Source organism: Sorghum bicolor, chromosome 1, assembly GCF_000003195.3.
Source record: "Sorghum bicolor cultivar BTx623 chromosome 1, Sorghum_bicolor_NCBIv3, whole genome shotgun sequence".
Taxonomy (NCBI): Eukaryota; Viridiplantae; Streptophyta; class Magnoliopsida; order Poales; family Poaceae; genus Sorghum; species Sorghum bicolor.
Window position 1 is genome coordinate 17,959,649 of NC_012870.2, and position 14,769 is coordinate 17,974,417.

The 14,769-nt window shown below is 39.8% G+C and overlaps 2 protein-coding genes across 2 annotated transcripts; one reads left to right on the forward strand and one right to left on the reverse strand.

Annotated features, from left to right (window-relative positions):
• LOC8065870 lies at window positions 887-4,135 on the reverse strand. Its single transcript, XM_002466921.2, has 6 exons — window positions 3,847-4,135; window positions 3,719-3,774; window positions 3,498-3,621; window positions 2,719-2,825; window positions 1,316-1,382; window positions 887-1,233 (listed from the first exon to the last, which is right to left on the reverse strand). The coding sequence occupies exons 1-6, from the start codon at window positions 3,920-3,922 to the stop codon at window positions 1,154-1,156; spliced, it is 510 nt and encodes a 169-aa protein (XP_002466966.1). The 5' UTR covers window positions 3,923-4,135; the 3' UTR covers window positions 887-1,153.
• On the forward strand, window positions 4,052-14,769 carry LOC8065185 (tubulin-folding cofactor D). The gene is made up of 17 exons (XM_021465238.1): window positions 4,052-4,348; window positions 5,446-5,993; window positions 6,215-6,317; window positions 6,546-6,722; window positions 7,793-7,975; window positions 8,869-8,985; window positions 9,126-9,230; window positions 9,465-9,635; window positions 9,749-9,964; window positions 10,422-10,620; window positions 10,744-10,949; window positions 11,147-11,371; window positions 11,703-12,254; window positions 12,608-12,877; window positions 13,370-13,414; window positions 13,732-13,914; window positions 13,996-14,769. Exons 1-17 carry the CDS (start codon window positions 4,088-4,090, stop codon window positions 14,275-14,277), a joined length of 3,843 nt encoding a protein of 1,280 aa, XP_021320913.1. The 5' UTR covers window positions 4,052-4,087; the 3' UTR covers window positions 14,278-14,769.

Below are 14,769 nucleotides of genomic sequence, written 5' to 3' on the forward strand. Positions count from 1 at the left end.
AGCCTATCCAAACTTCCAAAAGGCCAAGCGCTCGTCGGTACCAGCAGAATGTCAGGAGATCCAGATTTCCATGGGCGACATTCCATTCGACCGCAGATTCACTGTAGCCTGTAGGCATGAACACAGGAAATGGAGAGTAGTTACAGGTTATATCGATTCATATTTGCACAACAGACACGACAACCAAAGATATCGACAGAATTATTGGCATTCTCATCGACAGTTTGCACTCTGCAGGTGACACTTGGATGGTTATCTTGGGCTTTCAGCAAGATACAGTTGGTGGGTTCTGGTTCCCCGTCAGCGCTAATTTTAGCTACAGTTGTCGCAGCCTTTTTCTCCGCCACACTTCTGTGACGGCACCACAACTTGCATGGCTGCTAGTGGCCAGGAACCAAACAACCCCACAATCGAAACATGGAAAAAAAAAATCAATAGGACGGTTCCATGGCACTCATGAGCACACACCATGTCCATACACATGCATCCAAGTATCCAACGCATGTGACTATCGCTTAAATTTAAGAGAAACAATTGAACAAAAACTCCAATTCTCTTATTCGTTAAATGCATGTAAACGTCTATGTATGAAAAATCCATAAGGCCTTGTTTGGATGTAGTCGGATTCACATCAATCCACATGTGTTGGGGTGGATTGGAGTGGAACTTGAACTAAATTACACCCTAATCCACTCCAACACATGTGGATTGAGGTGAATCCGATAACATCCAAACAAGGCCTAAAGGGTGCACGTAAGTGTGGCATGGAAATAGTCCAGACTGATCCCCCCCCCCTACCCCACCGAACAGGTACCAGTTGCCGAGAGTTGAATTCAGCACATGAAAGAACTTGGTGAGTAGCAACTTCCAGCGCAACAGAAACATGGACACAAACATGAAAAATGAGATTACCAACACATGCTCCATTAGCCTTTAGCTCGCAAAGCACGTCAACCACTACAAATTTTTCATACCCAGCAAAAGGGAAGAAGTAAAAAAAAAGGAAAAAGGAAAGAGGAAACAAATAACCCATGATTGCTGACAAAGTTGTACACCAGTTGCCAGCTTCATTACGAGACTATTGCACTTGGCCGGTATTTAACTCGAAGTTTGTACCCTTTCTAATGGAAACAAAACTAAAATGTCACAGCATTCATGAAGCTCTCTTGGGAGGAGACATATTCTGCAGGAGTCTGGTAGTTGTAGCTATAACCACCATTTGCAGCAGGATACCTAGCACGGTGAAGGAACGCAGACCACAAAAGTTAGCAACAAATACTTTGACTATAACTTAAGAGATTTAGCTATAACTTACCAAGAGCAACACGAACAGCATCAAGCATTTCATAGCTTGTGATGGCCTCTGTGTTTTGCTTCATAACCTAGGCAACAACCAAATGCAAATAGCTGATGTCATCTCCCACAATGCTTGTTATAATTATCACTTCATAGAGCAAAAGACTAATTCATACAACCCAGGAGGAACGAAAGCAAAAGAAAACAAAATGCCTCAAATTGACTAAGACCTAAGATTAATTCAAGTTTATCTAACACTGGAATAATGGCACAAACATGACAGGTACTTTCAGGATGAAATCTGCCTGAGTTATTGCTGGTGGAATTATTAAGATTAAGATATGGGTATCATGTTATACCAGTAAACTACTTCAGCCATGTGGGCATGACAATGAAAACTCGACCTGCGGGGGTATGGGCATGACAATGAAAGGGAATGATCTTTCGCACTGATCGAGATAATATCATCCATCCTTTTTCCTTGATCTATCTACAGATATTTTTCTTCTGCCGAACTTGTCAAATCTAATGTGATGCTGATGCTCTGTCCTTACTCAATGTGGAGAATCCAGCTTCCTCATAGCTGGATTATCCCAAAGATGAAGTTGGCCTCAATTTGTCGGCCTTATATCTGGTGACATAGTTTTGGGAACATGGATTCACTACCAACACATTCAGTACTAGAGGTAATTTTGCCTTCTCTTTTGTGCTGATTTGACACCCGAATCAATTTTTTTGTTGGTGAGTGTTACACCAACAAAATGGAGCCACCACTTAATGCTCGATTAGTTTATTCAGCAGTATCATAAAGCCAGATCCAAAATTGAATGAAATCATGGACAATTCTTACATTTACATCTAACTTAAAAACAAACATTCTAGATAGTCCTGGACACCCCTCGTTTAAGAAGATTCACATCAAGCCAAGCCCATGTTGCATTGAACTTGGTATCAAACACTACCCATGCAGGCTGAAGGTCATTACTTTATTTCGATACTTTTGTGTCTCATTCTTGCAAACGTACTCCTCAGGTGGGACTTCAACTTGGGGTTACCTACCTCTAAAGGTTCTACAAAAGGGTACCATTTGCAAAATTTGTACTGCACGTTTTGTTAATTCACAGTTGCACTATGCAATGCCCATCTTGACTCTTGAGAATGAGCACAATTCTGTTAAGTCATTAATTAACCCCATTGGCAGGACTAAAGTGAGAACAATAAGACTATAATTGCTGCTTAAGCTGCAATCTAAATGAAGTAACGATCTTAATGAGACAACCTGTTTCATTTCAAAAATGAAGGCCGAGCTCATGTTTTTAATTGGATGGCATCAAGAGGCAGAAAAATAATAAACTTGCAAGATATACATCTCCACTCTCATGACTTGCAAAACAGCGAGATTCTGAATTTCATAACCCAAACCTTCAAGAACAACTCTGACCGGATAATGCACGTCACAGAGAATGCAACCGCAATTGATGACAAGCTTGTGTAAAGCCGAAGCAGCACTGCCATAGTCCGCCTTCGCCCTGTGATGAATAACCAAATAACAACATCAGCTAGAATGAATCAATAATCCGACAAAGTATGATTGATATGGCATTGGAAAAAGGATATCCTTTGAGGAAAACATGAATGGGGGTGTTATTTCTTTAAAAGCCCATATGCCAAAGGCATCTAGAGAAAGTTTGAAGCTTATATGTGGAGATTTATATAATATAATGGTTGGTTTGGAAGGTCCATAATGAGGTAAGCTTTAAAGACTACCAGCTGATCCTAATAGAATGGTGTCCACTTTTACAGAAAAAAAAAGAATGGTGTCGACAAAGAGAGCAAGATGATAGTATACCAGCTTGCTTATTCTGGCAAACTACAGCAGAATGCTTAATCCATGGCAAGAGTATTGAAAAAATCCCTCTCCTATCTTACTAATCAGAAACCGAGAAGCCCGTCAATGAAAAATTGACAACTGACGTAGAATTTCATATTTCACTGCCCATGACATTCTAGTTGACACCTCTTCTTTTTATCAGTGCCAAGTATCCTTTTATATTGAACTTAAGACTTGAAAAGTTGTAATCTCCTATTGTGGTTTTCTTCACTCGAGGCTCAAGATCTAGGTCGACCTAGTTCTTTTTTGTTGGTGGAAGAAATAAGGAAGTATGGAACTAGCAGAATTGAGGTTAACACAGCAATATCACCTAATTCCCCAACCACTATAGCCACGAATCCCGCGGCCACGGACAGCACGGCGAACTTGTTCACCGCCGCCCCCTTGGACAACGACAGCAACAGAAGCGCGCCTCCGACCACTAGGTGCAGCGCCTGTAGGAGCAAACCACCATAGACACTCATCAGATCAACAACCGCCAACAACGGCAAGAGATGGAGGAGCCAGTCCAGGAGCCAAGCTTGCCGTCACCTGCACGAGGATGAGGCGCGCGAGGCGGGATCTGCCATCGGCGACCCTCTGGTACCCTGCAAAATTGCGAGGTTATAAGAGAGGCGTTGGAAGCGAGGCTTTGGGGGGTCTGGGCGGTGGATGCTTACGGGATTCGACGACCATGCGGTAGGAAAAGTCTGAGCCATCCGTGCCCGACGGCCGGCCGGAGGCGCCGCGCCGCATCGCTCCGACGGTGAGGAGGCTGCTTCGTCCAAGGGACTATGGGAGACAGTTCGCAGAAGGGCGGCTAGTCTTCGACTCTTCGTGTCAAGGTGAATACCGAAAGACGCCTTCCGACTGCAAACACGGAAACTGCCACCAGTCGAACAGCCACCCCGAGCTCCGGCTATGGAGGAAACCGCCGCCGCAGCCGCTGCTTGGGCATCTAATGCCGCCACGCCCGCCCCGTCCGAGCCCACGGGATCCCCTGCTGATGCCGGAGCCTCCGCTGATCGTACCGCCGTCGGTGACGATGAGCACGACTCCAAGGAGGTCGTCCTGCGCAGGTACTTCCTCCAGGAGTGGGAGTTGGTCTCCGCGATCCTCCGCAGCATCGTCGCCGGCGGCGGCGTTGCCGAATCCGCCGATGTCCACAGGATCCGCTCTATCGTAAGCAAACTTCTCTTCTCCCTATATCCAAATGCCCCCTGCCGGTGAACCTTAGATCTCTGAGAGAAGAGTGTGTAGCTCTGAGAGCAACATTGACTTCTGTTTGGTTATTTTGAATGATATAATCTGCTTTAGCGTCTGCTTTTAAATGCACAACAGCCAAATTCGAAGATATGATGTACAATATCTTGCAACCTTTTAGTCGTCTAGGAGGAAGTTTAAACTGTTTGGTTGAGGTTAATCTGTGAATGCACATTTTATTGCTAATATAGGATAGCAAAAGCTGAGCTGAGGTACAAATGACTTACATGAATCAATCCTATGTCCTAGAATGATATGTTGTTTAGGAATTACATTCTGCTTTCCCTGGTAAAAAAAAGGTTCTGTGAGAGAGTTATGACTGATCTATTACCACCTCTATAGAAAAAGGTAAGAGGCAAAGTTCCACATGATGTGGAAACTATTAGCATTAGGAAAATAACTGATATATTTAGATAATACCCAGCCATCCTATTTCTGACTTTAAGTGTAAAGAGTTATACTCCTTCTGTTCCAAATGTAAGGTGTTTTATCAAGTTTTTCTAAGTCAAACATCTTCAAGTTTGACCAAATTTATAGAAAAACATAGGAACTGTCCAGCACCAAGCAAATAAACTATAGAAAAATCAATGCTGGATTTAATGAAACTAATTTGGTTTTGTAGATTTTGCTACATTTTTTCTATAAACTTTGTCAAACTTGAAGATATTTGACTTAGAACAGAACCAAAACACCTTACATTTTGGAATGGAGGGATTATTGATTTTACTTGGTTCGCAGATGAACGATATATTAGACATCAACATGGTCTCCTGAGTGCAACTTTGGCCACTACTTTCAGTAATATTATGTTTGTAAAACATAGTAAAGTTGTGCTATTATGAAAGCACTTTTAAGAAAAATCTGTACGTATTATTTCCATATATCCAGTGTTAGTATTTGTAGAGCATCAATCTTTGAACGGACTTTTTTAAGTGAATGATTGAAATGACTTTATGCCAAAACTATCATGCTTAAGAGCTTCCATGATAAATGTTATCTTTTCTGTTGAGCAATAGATGGACAAATATCAAGAAGAGGGTCAACTACTAGAGCCATACCTGGAGAACATTGTCTCACCACTTATGTCGTTGGTTCGGTCAAAGACAATGGAACTTGGTGCTGGTACTGATGAACTCCTTGACATTATCAAGCCTCTGTGTATCATCATCTACACCCTTGTCACAGTGTGCGGGTACAAGAGTGTCATCAGATTCTTCCCTCACCAGGTTTCAGATCTTGAGCTCGCAGTTGCTCTCCTTGAGAAGTGTCATACAATGAGTTCGGCCACTGCTCTTAGGCAAGAGAGCACAGGAGAAATGGAGACTAAATGTGTTGTTCTATTGTGGCTTTATATACTGGTCCTGATCCCATTTGACATATCCACTGTGGATACAAGCATTGCTACTGCTGATAACGTGGATGGGCCTGAGGTCGTTCCACTGGTGACAAGAATATTGGACATCTGTAAGGATTATCTCTCCAGTTCTGGTCCAATGAGAAGGATGTCAGGATTATTGCTTGCAAGGCTCTTGACTCGTCCTGACATGGCAAAGGCTTTCAGCAGGTGATTCTTACAATTATTTTTGTACAACTCACATTCATTTTTGTTTCAAATTGCTGTAGTAACTGTACCTTCGAAGGAATCCTATCACTGAAGGATTACCATTATCACTAAAACAAAGATTTATTGAACATCAATATCAAACACTCGACCATTTCATTGTACTTCTATTCAACATTGCATTGGGCAATGTTTTGAGTTCTCCTGCTTCTCTTTATTTTCAGTTTTATGGACTGGGCACACAAGATGTTATTGTCTGTAACAGATGACTTTGTCGATCAATTTAGATCCATTGGTATAGTGGAAGCTTTAGCATCAATATTTAAGGTTTGTATGTGTCTTATTTTTTTCAGTTTTTAAATATTCTCTACATGTGGTGGATATATCTTTTCCTTCAGACCTGTAGTTTCTCTATTTCATTTTCTCTTAATAGGAGTTCTGTTACACACATGATTCTCTTTTGTGGTTGTCAACAGGGAATATATATGAGCATTTGCTTTCACGATTACATATCGTTAATTTAGTTTGATGTCTTCTTTTTGCCTCTTCTTGCAGATTGGTAACCGTAGAGCACTGCATGATGCTGTTTCTGGTACTTGGAGTGATTGTTCAATTGTGATGAAGACTAATGTCTCAGCCAGGAGTCCACTTCTTAGAAAATTCCTGGTGAAACTGGCCCAGAGAGTTGCTCTCATTAGCTTGCCTCCACGTTCGCCATCATGGCGGTATAAGGTTTTCAATCTCTTATTGTTGTTATAAATAGGTCTCAGTATTTCACAATCATGACTCATATTTTGACTTGAATATGAAAAACCCAACCATATGGTGCTTAAGAAATCGTTTTTTTTTGGCGCACACAGAGCATCTAGATTGTTTGTTACATGCATGTGTCCTTGTAAAGTTAATAGGACATTTAGTATGAGGTAAAAGTGGTTTATTGTTGCAGTACCTGATACTTTTGTTTCAGTACATAGGTCTCCTGAAATTTATTAGGACATCTGACTGACATGTTCTTGCAGTCTGATTATATTGTATGCACCATGTAGAACTCCAAATCATATCCAGATCATGGAAAACTGTTCAACAGATTTAGATATGCGAACCACTCATAGAGTATCAGTTCTGAAGAGCTTCTGTACTATGCTGGAGCTCCAATTCCTGATCTGTTAAGGAAACATTCATAGCTGGATTATTTAGAGTACACAACTGCTGATAGGATCTGCTGACTCTGAACAGTAAAGTTCTCATGGAAGGTGTCTTGATTAAACATTTTCAATACAAAGTACTAATTCTTAATTTCTTATTGGGATTAATAATGGGAGTTCTTTTTGAGTTACAATCTGTCAGAAGTCAATTTTGGGTGATTTTTTTGCATAGAAACACTTCAACTTGTCAATATTTTGTATTTATTTCTGGAAGGAAGTTCACGTATATGCTGGATTCTACATCGGAGAATACAGTACTCTCAGTATTTGAATCTGGTGAGAATTAAGCAGATGCCAATAAATTGTCTTGGCGCATTGGCATAATCATGTAAATGTATCAGCTAGGTGGCAGTAAACTAAACTTCATCCAAAGCACATCGTGCCTTTAACAATGCCACCTGCTTTATTGACTGTTCGTGTGAGTTCCGCAGATGACTAACAAAAGAACGAAATAATCAATAATTTGTTACATGTTTTACATTTTCTTTTATGAGAATGTTTTCATATTTTGATTTGTTTCTTCAGTCTAGTCTTCTATGCTTTGTAGCTTGTAAGGGGAATTTCTACCACAGGGCTCACTGTTTTGACCTGATGCAGGCAATTAGCAGTTCCTTGGGTGCAAACCTTTCAAGTTATACAGCTGGAGAAGTGTATTCAAGTGGATCAAACGCACGAGTTAATATTGATCATATAGGCATGTGTTTTTTGGAAGAAGATATGGATGTTCCAGAAATAGTAGAAGAGATTATCGACTTGCTATTGACTGGTCTGAGGGATTCAGTATGTTCTTATCCTGATATTATGATGTAAAATTTTGATTTTATTTTCCAGAACGTGGTGGTAATATTTACAGTTATATGATTGCTTGTATTGTACCCCATTTTGTTACTTTCTCTCTCTTTGCTTGCCGGCTTATATCCTCTTTTCCCTACAAGGACCTTCACCTGCCAGTCTACCTCCACTGCATTTCAAATCTTAACAAATATTCCCTCGTTTCAAACTGTAAGTCGTTCTGGCTTTTCTGATTACATAGCTTTTGCTATGCATGTAGACATACATTATGTATAGACGCGTAGCAAAATGCTATGTATCTAGAAAAGCTAGAACAACTTACAATTTGGAATGGAGGGAGTACATAAAATAAAACACACACACAGAGCCTTTTATTGTTTGAACTTCTAGAATTATTCATCAGTATTACTGAACTTTAAATCCATTTATTAATCAATTCTTGGTTTGATTGCTTAGAATCGAGTTGGTGAAACTTTTCTGTGTAGATTCCTGTATGCTACTATGATTTGTGAACAGGGTTGCTTCAAACAACACAACTGCCTCCCACTCTAAGGACATGAATGCAGGAGCAATGGTGGTATCTGAAATGAAATAAATTCTCAAAACTGTGTATATGAGAACTTATGTACACAATTTGAAATCATGACTCACTGTTTCATGTACTTTCTTAGGAAAACAGTAGGGAGTCTGGCCTACTTGCTACTATGATTTTTTGCATGTTAAAATACCAAAGTATTATTGGGCCATGAAATGCAATTACTAGCATTTGTCATCCCAGATGAAGTTGCATTAAGGGAATAAGTTGTTAGTTATTCATCTTTCCCATTTAGTCTCAAGCACTGCTGTTTTTGAAAGGCAAATGCTCTTTGATTCTGTGTCAGGATACAATTGTAAGGTGGTCTGCTGCCAAAGGAATTGGTAGGATAACTGCACGTTTAACACCTGCATTGTCGGAAGAAGTGCTATCATCAATCTTGCAACTTTTTTCTCCTGGGGAGGTCTGTGTATAACTTATGGACTTCATAACATCCTTTGGTTGTTTATAGATATATCTCAGTTTATCTTAAGCTTGGCAAACTGCTAGTTTGCTCAGCTCTGTATCACTAATGCAATAACTTATGCCTTTTGAACTATGAAGGGTGATGGCTCCTGGCATGGAGGCTGTTTAGCCTTGGCTGAACTTGCTCGGAGAGGGTTATTGTTGCCTTCTAGCTTTCCTGATGTTGTTCCTGTTATAGTAAAGGTGCACAATGTCCTTTCCTTTATTTCTTTTTGCAATGTTTGCTTAACAAACAGAATGTTTCTGAATAGTTAGCTCATGGCTTGTTTCCATGGTGTTGATTTCAATCTGCCACATATCTTATATGGTTACCTATATTTGATAACACATTTTAATTTCTAAGACAATTAAGTATTTATATGTTTAGTGCTGGTTCAGTAAGATAAGCTTACTGTCTCAATTGATTTCATGACGCAGGCTCTACACTATGATGTACGAAGAGGTCCACATAGCATTGGGTCACATGTAAGAGATGCAGCAGCATATGTATGTTGGGCATTTGGTCGAGCTTATACCAATTATGATATGAAGGCTGTCTTGGAACAACTTGCTCCCCACCTTCTAACAGTTGCTTGTTATGATCGAGAGGCAAGCTTATTCTAATTTACATTTGTTGCACCCAGATGTTCTGTACTTCTGGTCCCATACTATTTTGACTACATTATTTATCTTACTGATCCTTATTGTCTATGTGATGGTAGGTTAATTGCAGAAGAGCTGCTTCTGCTGCCTTTCAAGAGAATGTTGGAAGACAGGGAACTTTTCCACATGGCATTGATATTGTGAATACAACAGATTACTTTGCACTGGCTTCCCGATCAAACTCTTATCTGAATGTTGCTGTTTCTGTTGCTCAGTACAAGGAGTATCTTTATCCTTTTGCAGATGAGCTACTTTGCAATAAAATAACTCACTGGGTACATACTCTGCAATTATTTATGGTTTGAATGAGAATGCATTTTCAGTGTTTCCAGTTTCCACACTTTTTACCTGTGCCGCAATTCCTATTAACTTCTTGAGTTTCTGCACTCCTTACCTGGAACTGGACTTGGGAAACTGAATTTAAAATCATTAGCGATGTAAATTTCCTGTAGTGATACTTCTGTATATTATTTTTTAAAAGTAAAACTTCTGTATATTATCGCTGCAGCAATTAAACTACTTTTTTTTTCTCGTCTTATGACGCCAATTTTGTACTGCCTTTCATCAAACTTTATCTTACATTTTTTAAAGTTTTCTCCCCTCTTCTCCCACTTGTGCTGCGCTTTAGTGACAATTAATCTCTTGGGCCATTGTTTTTCATAAATTTGACACAGGAGATGATACTTGCTATGTTTCAATACATTGTTTAGGCTGATTTCTCTTCCTTTCTAGGAGAAAAGCTTAAGAGAGCTGGCAGCTCAGGCGCTTTCTTTGCTTGTACAATATGATATGGATTACTTTGCTGGACATGCCCTTGAAAAGTTAGTTCCGTGCACTCTATCATCGGACTTGTGTACTCGACATGGAGCCACTTTAGCTGCTGGCGAGGTTGCTTTAAAGTTGTACCAGCTAGGTTTTACCTTTACTACAGGTAAATGGTGGAATTGTCATACATATTATTCCTTACACTTTTGCGATACTTATCATTTTAACGTTTTAACTTTTAAGCTGCTTACCTGGAAAGTGACCTTGCTCCTTTATCTTTATTTTTTAGACATGCAGAAAGCTTTGGCAGGTATTGTTCCTGCAATCGAAAAAGCGCGCCTTTATCGGGGCAAAGGAGGAGAGATCATGCGCTCTGCTGTTTCTCGATTCATTTCATGCATTTCTATAGCTGGGATATCCTTGAATGACAAGACGAAGAAAAGTTTGTTGGAAACCCTTAATGAGAATTTGAGGCATCCCAATTCTCAAATACAGGTGAAAGTTTACTTTTCTCTCGATGTGCATTGAATCAGAGTGCCCCCCAGTACTATCATCTTACTCGTATTCATTCGTTATGTCATCATCATCAATCTCCTTTTTGTTTGTGTACCTGTACTTTCCGGATGCTGTACTAATATGGTACTAGCCATCTATGTTTGTAGACTGAATATTTTCATTGTCAATTTGTCCAGTGTGCTGCTGTTGAGGCATTGAAGCATTTTATTCCAACATACCTGGTATCTTCTGGTGAAAAAATTGCAAGTGATATTATTTCAAAATATGTGGCACTTCTAGATGACCCAAATGTGGCTGCAAGACGAGGAGCTGCGCTGGCCCTTGGAATATTACCATACAAATTCTTGATGTTGAAATGGATGCCTGTCATGAGTAAACTCTGTAGCTCATGCACGATTGAGGTAATGGAATTACCTATTAAATTAAAAGAAGATAAAGCATAAGATGTTACTGTTAGAATGACATTATCCTAGCCATTACTGGCCTTGCTATCTCAGTCATTACTGGTCCTAATAGAAGATCATATCTTCATGTACTTTTATAGCCTGTATTAATTAGGCCAGGACGCCAGGTTAGAGGACATTAGAGGATTTTCTTTATTCTTTCCTTGCATGTACACTCATTGTTGTATAAGCACAGCCTACAGCAATAGAGAAGTTATTCCGCCTACCTTCTTTTTGTTGCTGTTGTTTTAACACTGGAAATAAAACTCTGGTGTGATCTGTTTTGTAGGATAAGCCTGATGACCCTGATGCTGAAGCACGTGTGAACTCTGTTAGGGGGCTAATTTCGGTTTGCGATACGCTAACAGCATCTTTTGATCAGAGCTCAAATGGTGGAGATTCTCTATATGCATACATAAAAGATTATGTCGTGCGAGCTTTATTTAGAGCACTCGACGATTATGCTGTGGACAACAGAGGAGATGTGGGTTCTTGGGTACGTGAAGCAGCAATGGATGCACTAGTACGCTGCAGCTTCATCCTCTGCAAGAGAGATATTGTTGCATTGAGAGCAGCATCAGCCACTGGCCATGAGTCTGAACTGGGTGATATGGAAGTAAATGCAAGTAGTACTGCACACCGGCTATTTGATTCTGGCATTGCACAGGATCTGGTAGCAGGAATTGCAAAACAAGCAGTTGAGAAAATAGATAAGATGAGAGAAATAGCTATCAAGACCCTGCAGAGAATTCTGTACCACCAGGAACACCTCATCCCATTTATACCACACAGGGAACTGCTGGAAGAAATTATTCCCAACAGCACAGATTTGGAGTGGGCGGTAAGTGATTGTGAGAACTCATGGAACAAAATGAGATCTAGTTTTGGCACTGGTTTGTTATGACTAGTGAGAGCTACCTATTCTGCCTTTAACTTTGATATTGCCCAGTATCTCACCAGATTAGTTCTCTTGCTCCAGAAACCATAGTCATGTTCAAAATGGGGTTTGAATCTAAAGTAATGGAATTTGAGTATTTGACCTATAAGTGCATGTTCTATGAACGAATAGTTGCCTTCTGAAAATCAAAATATTGCCTTAATAATTATTTACAACATGGATTATGCTGTCGCCAATTTGTAGATATTATATGACTTGGTGGTGGTGTTATTAACTCGTTGACATTTTACCTTTAGGTTCCTACTGTATCATATCCACGATTGGTGAAACTTCTTCAGGTCAGCTATTATAGCAAGTCTGTGCTCTCAGGGCTCGTGATTTCTACAGGTGGATTGCAGGAGTCTTTGAAAAAAGCTTCAACGACAGCTTTGGTAGGGTATCTCCAAGATTCAGACATCAATACTAATTGTGAAGGGAAAAGTAGAGAGTATCTATTGAGTTCTGATCTTCTATGGGTCCTCCAGCACTACCAGAAATGTGATCGTGTAATTACTCCCACATTGAAGGTAATAAAGGCTTATCTACACTGTCTAATGACATTATATTTTTGAGCCTAAATCTTTAATATGTTGCGTGTAAATGCTATATTGTGGCTAGGCGTCCAATAAAGTATTTACTGTCGATGTACTGTTAGCACAGGGCTTTGAAAGCTTTTTTGTGGTTGTGTATCTAATAGATGTGCTCCCCTTCAGTAGTAATTGATGTAATTTTTTCTACATTCAAACTCATCTATTTATTGTTATGTCATTATGACTGGTGCTGCTAATTCAGTTTTGTTTCATGGTCTGAAATAGTGAAGTACACATGAGTCCGCATTCTCTTTTCTCCCACATTTGATGTTATACATATTTTATTTTTAGGAAATTATAGTGCTATGGTTCCAGATATGTGAAATCGTGAATTGTAGTGGCATATCTCCAAAACATGACATTCTAATGGCACATTTTTTTGTAAAAAAAAAAGATCTTTTAGATCTAACAATAGCCTTGTATTTGCAGACTATTGAGGCTCTCTTCAGTAAAAAGATTTTCTTGAACAAGGAGGTGAGTTTACTTCAGCAATGAACATCTAGTTGCAGATAAGCGAAGATGATTTCCGTTAGGCTACAAATGGAACCTTACAAAAGTTGGGCATCATCATCTGATAACATCAAAAGATTAATGTACCATTTGTTGTTAGTACAATCTTCAATAACTTAAAATTTCAACCTTAACTGTACAGGGAATAATACTACATCTAGAAACTTAGTTATCTCATGTTGATCAAATGCTTTTACTGCCAAAAGAACACTTTGCTCGCTTTCATAGTTATATTTACAATGTTTTCTTATGCCTTATGTTTTTTTTAACACATTTAACAGGGGTACAGTGAGTTCTACAGTGGACTGGTAGATTCGGTGGGCTCTGAGCTGAAGGGATCCAAGGATTTCACAAAGTTATGTGCAGGTCTCTCAATCCTTGGATACATTTCTTCACAGTCAGATGGAACTTGCACTAAGGCATTTTCTCAACTCCTCACATTCCTAGGCCACAGATACCCCAAGGTAACATTTATCATTTCTTGTCTGAGAACGCAGAACTTGACACAAGGATCAGCTGTGCTCAAATACTCTACAATCTTACAGATCCGAAAAGCTGCAGCAGACCAGGTGTACCTTGTGCTGCTGCAAAAAGATGATCTTATTATGTCGGAGAATATAGATAAAGCTCAGGAATTACTTGCGGAGACATGCTGGGAAGGAGATGCGGAGGAAGCAAGGCGCAGGAGGTCAGAAATCAACGAGATGGCTGGTTTCAGGGCGACCACTACACAGAAGTCTGGAAACCAAGAAACAAGAAGAACGGTTGCCACTTCGAACGATGAGAACAAATCTTATTCATCGTTGGTCGATTTCAGCGGATACTAAGGATGATTGGCGTTGTTTTGAGATTTTCGTTGGCCTTCCATCCTATTTTCGACCAAAGGTGGCAATTGTATTAGTGCACACTATCGAATATCTCTATCTGTTTGGACGAGTGGGGTTGTTTTTGGATTTTCGTTCTTTTTTTCTGGTGATGAGGTAGGTTGGGGCTTGGAGGCTAGGGGTTAGGAGAGTGTAGTGTTGGACGATGTAATTTTGTGGAAAGTCTGATCAAAGTAGAAGTTGCGCCTATATGCCATGTGCGAAACTTCTTATCCAGCTCGAAGACCTGTACTGTTTGACGAGGTCTTTCGGAGAGTATGACGAGGGTTCTAAAATGAAAAATGAGAAGGCATTACATTATGAAAAGAGATGCTCATAGAGATATGGTGTGTGCATGTATTTATTGGGATGAATGTACATGCTTGTATGTAACTGTAAGTGTTTGTGTCGAGATTTGCAAAAAGGAAAAAAGAAAAACGAGGATCCTTCGTAGAA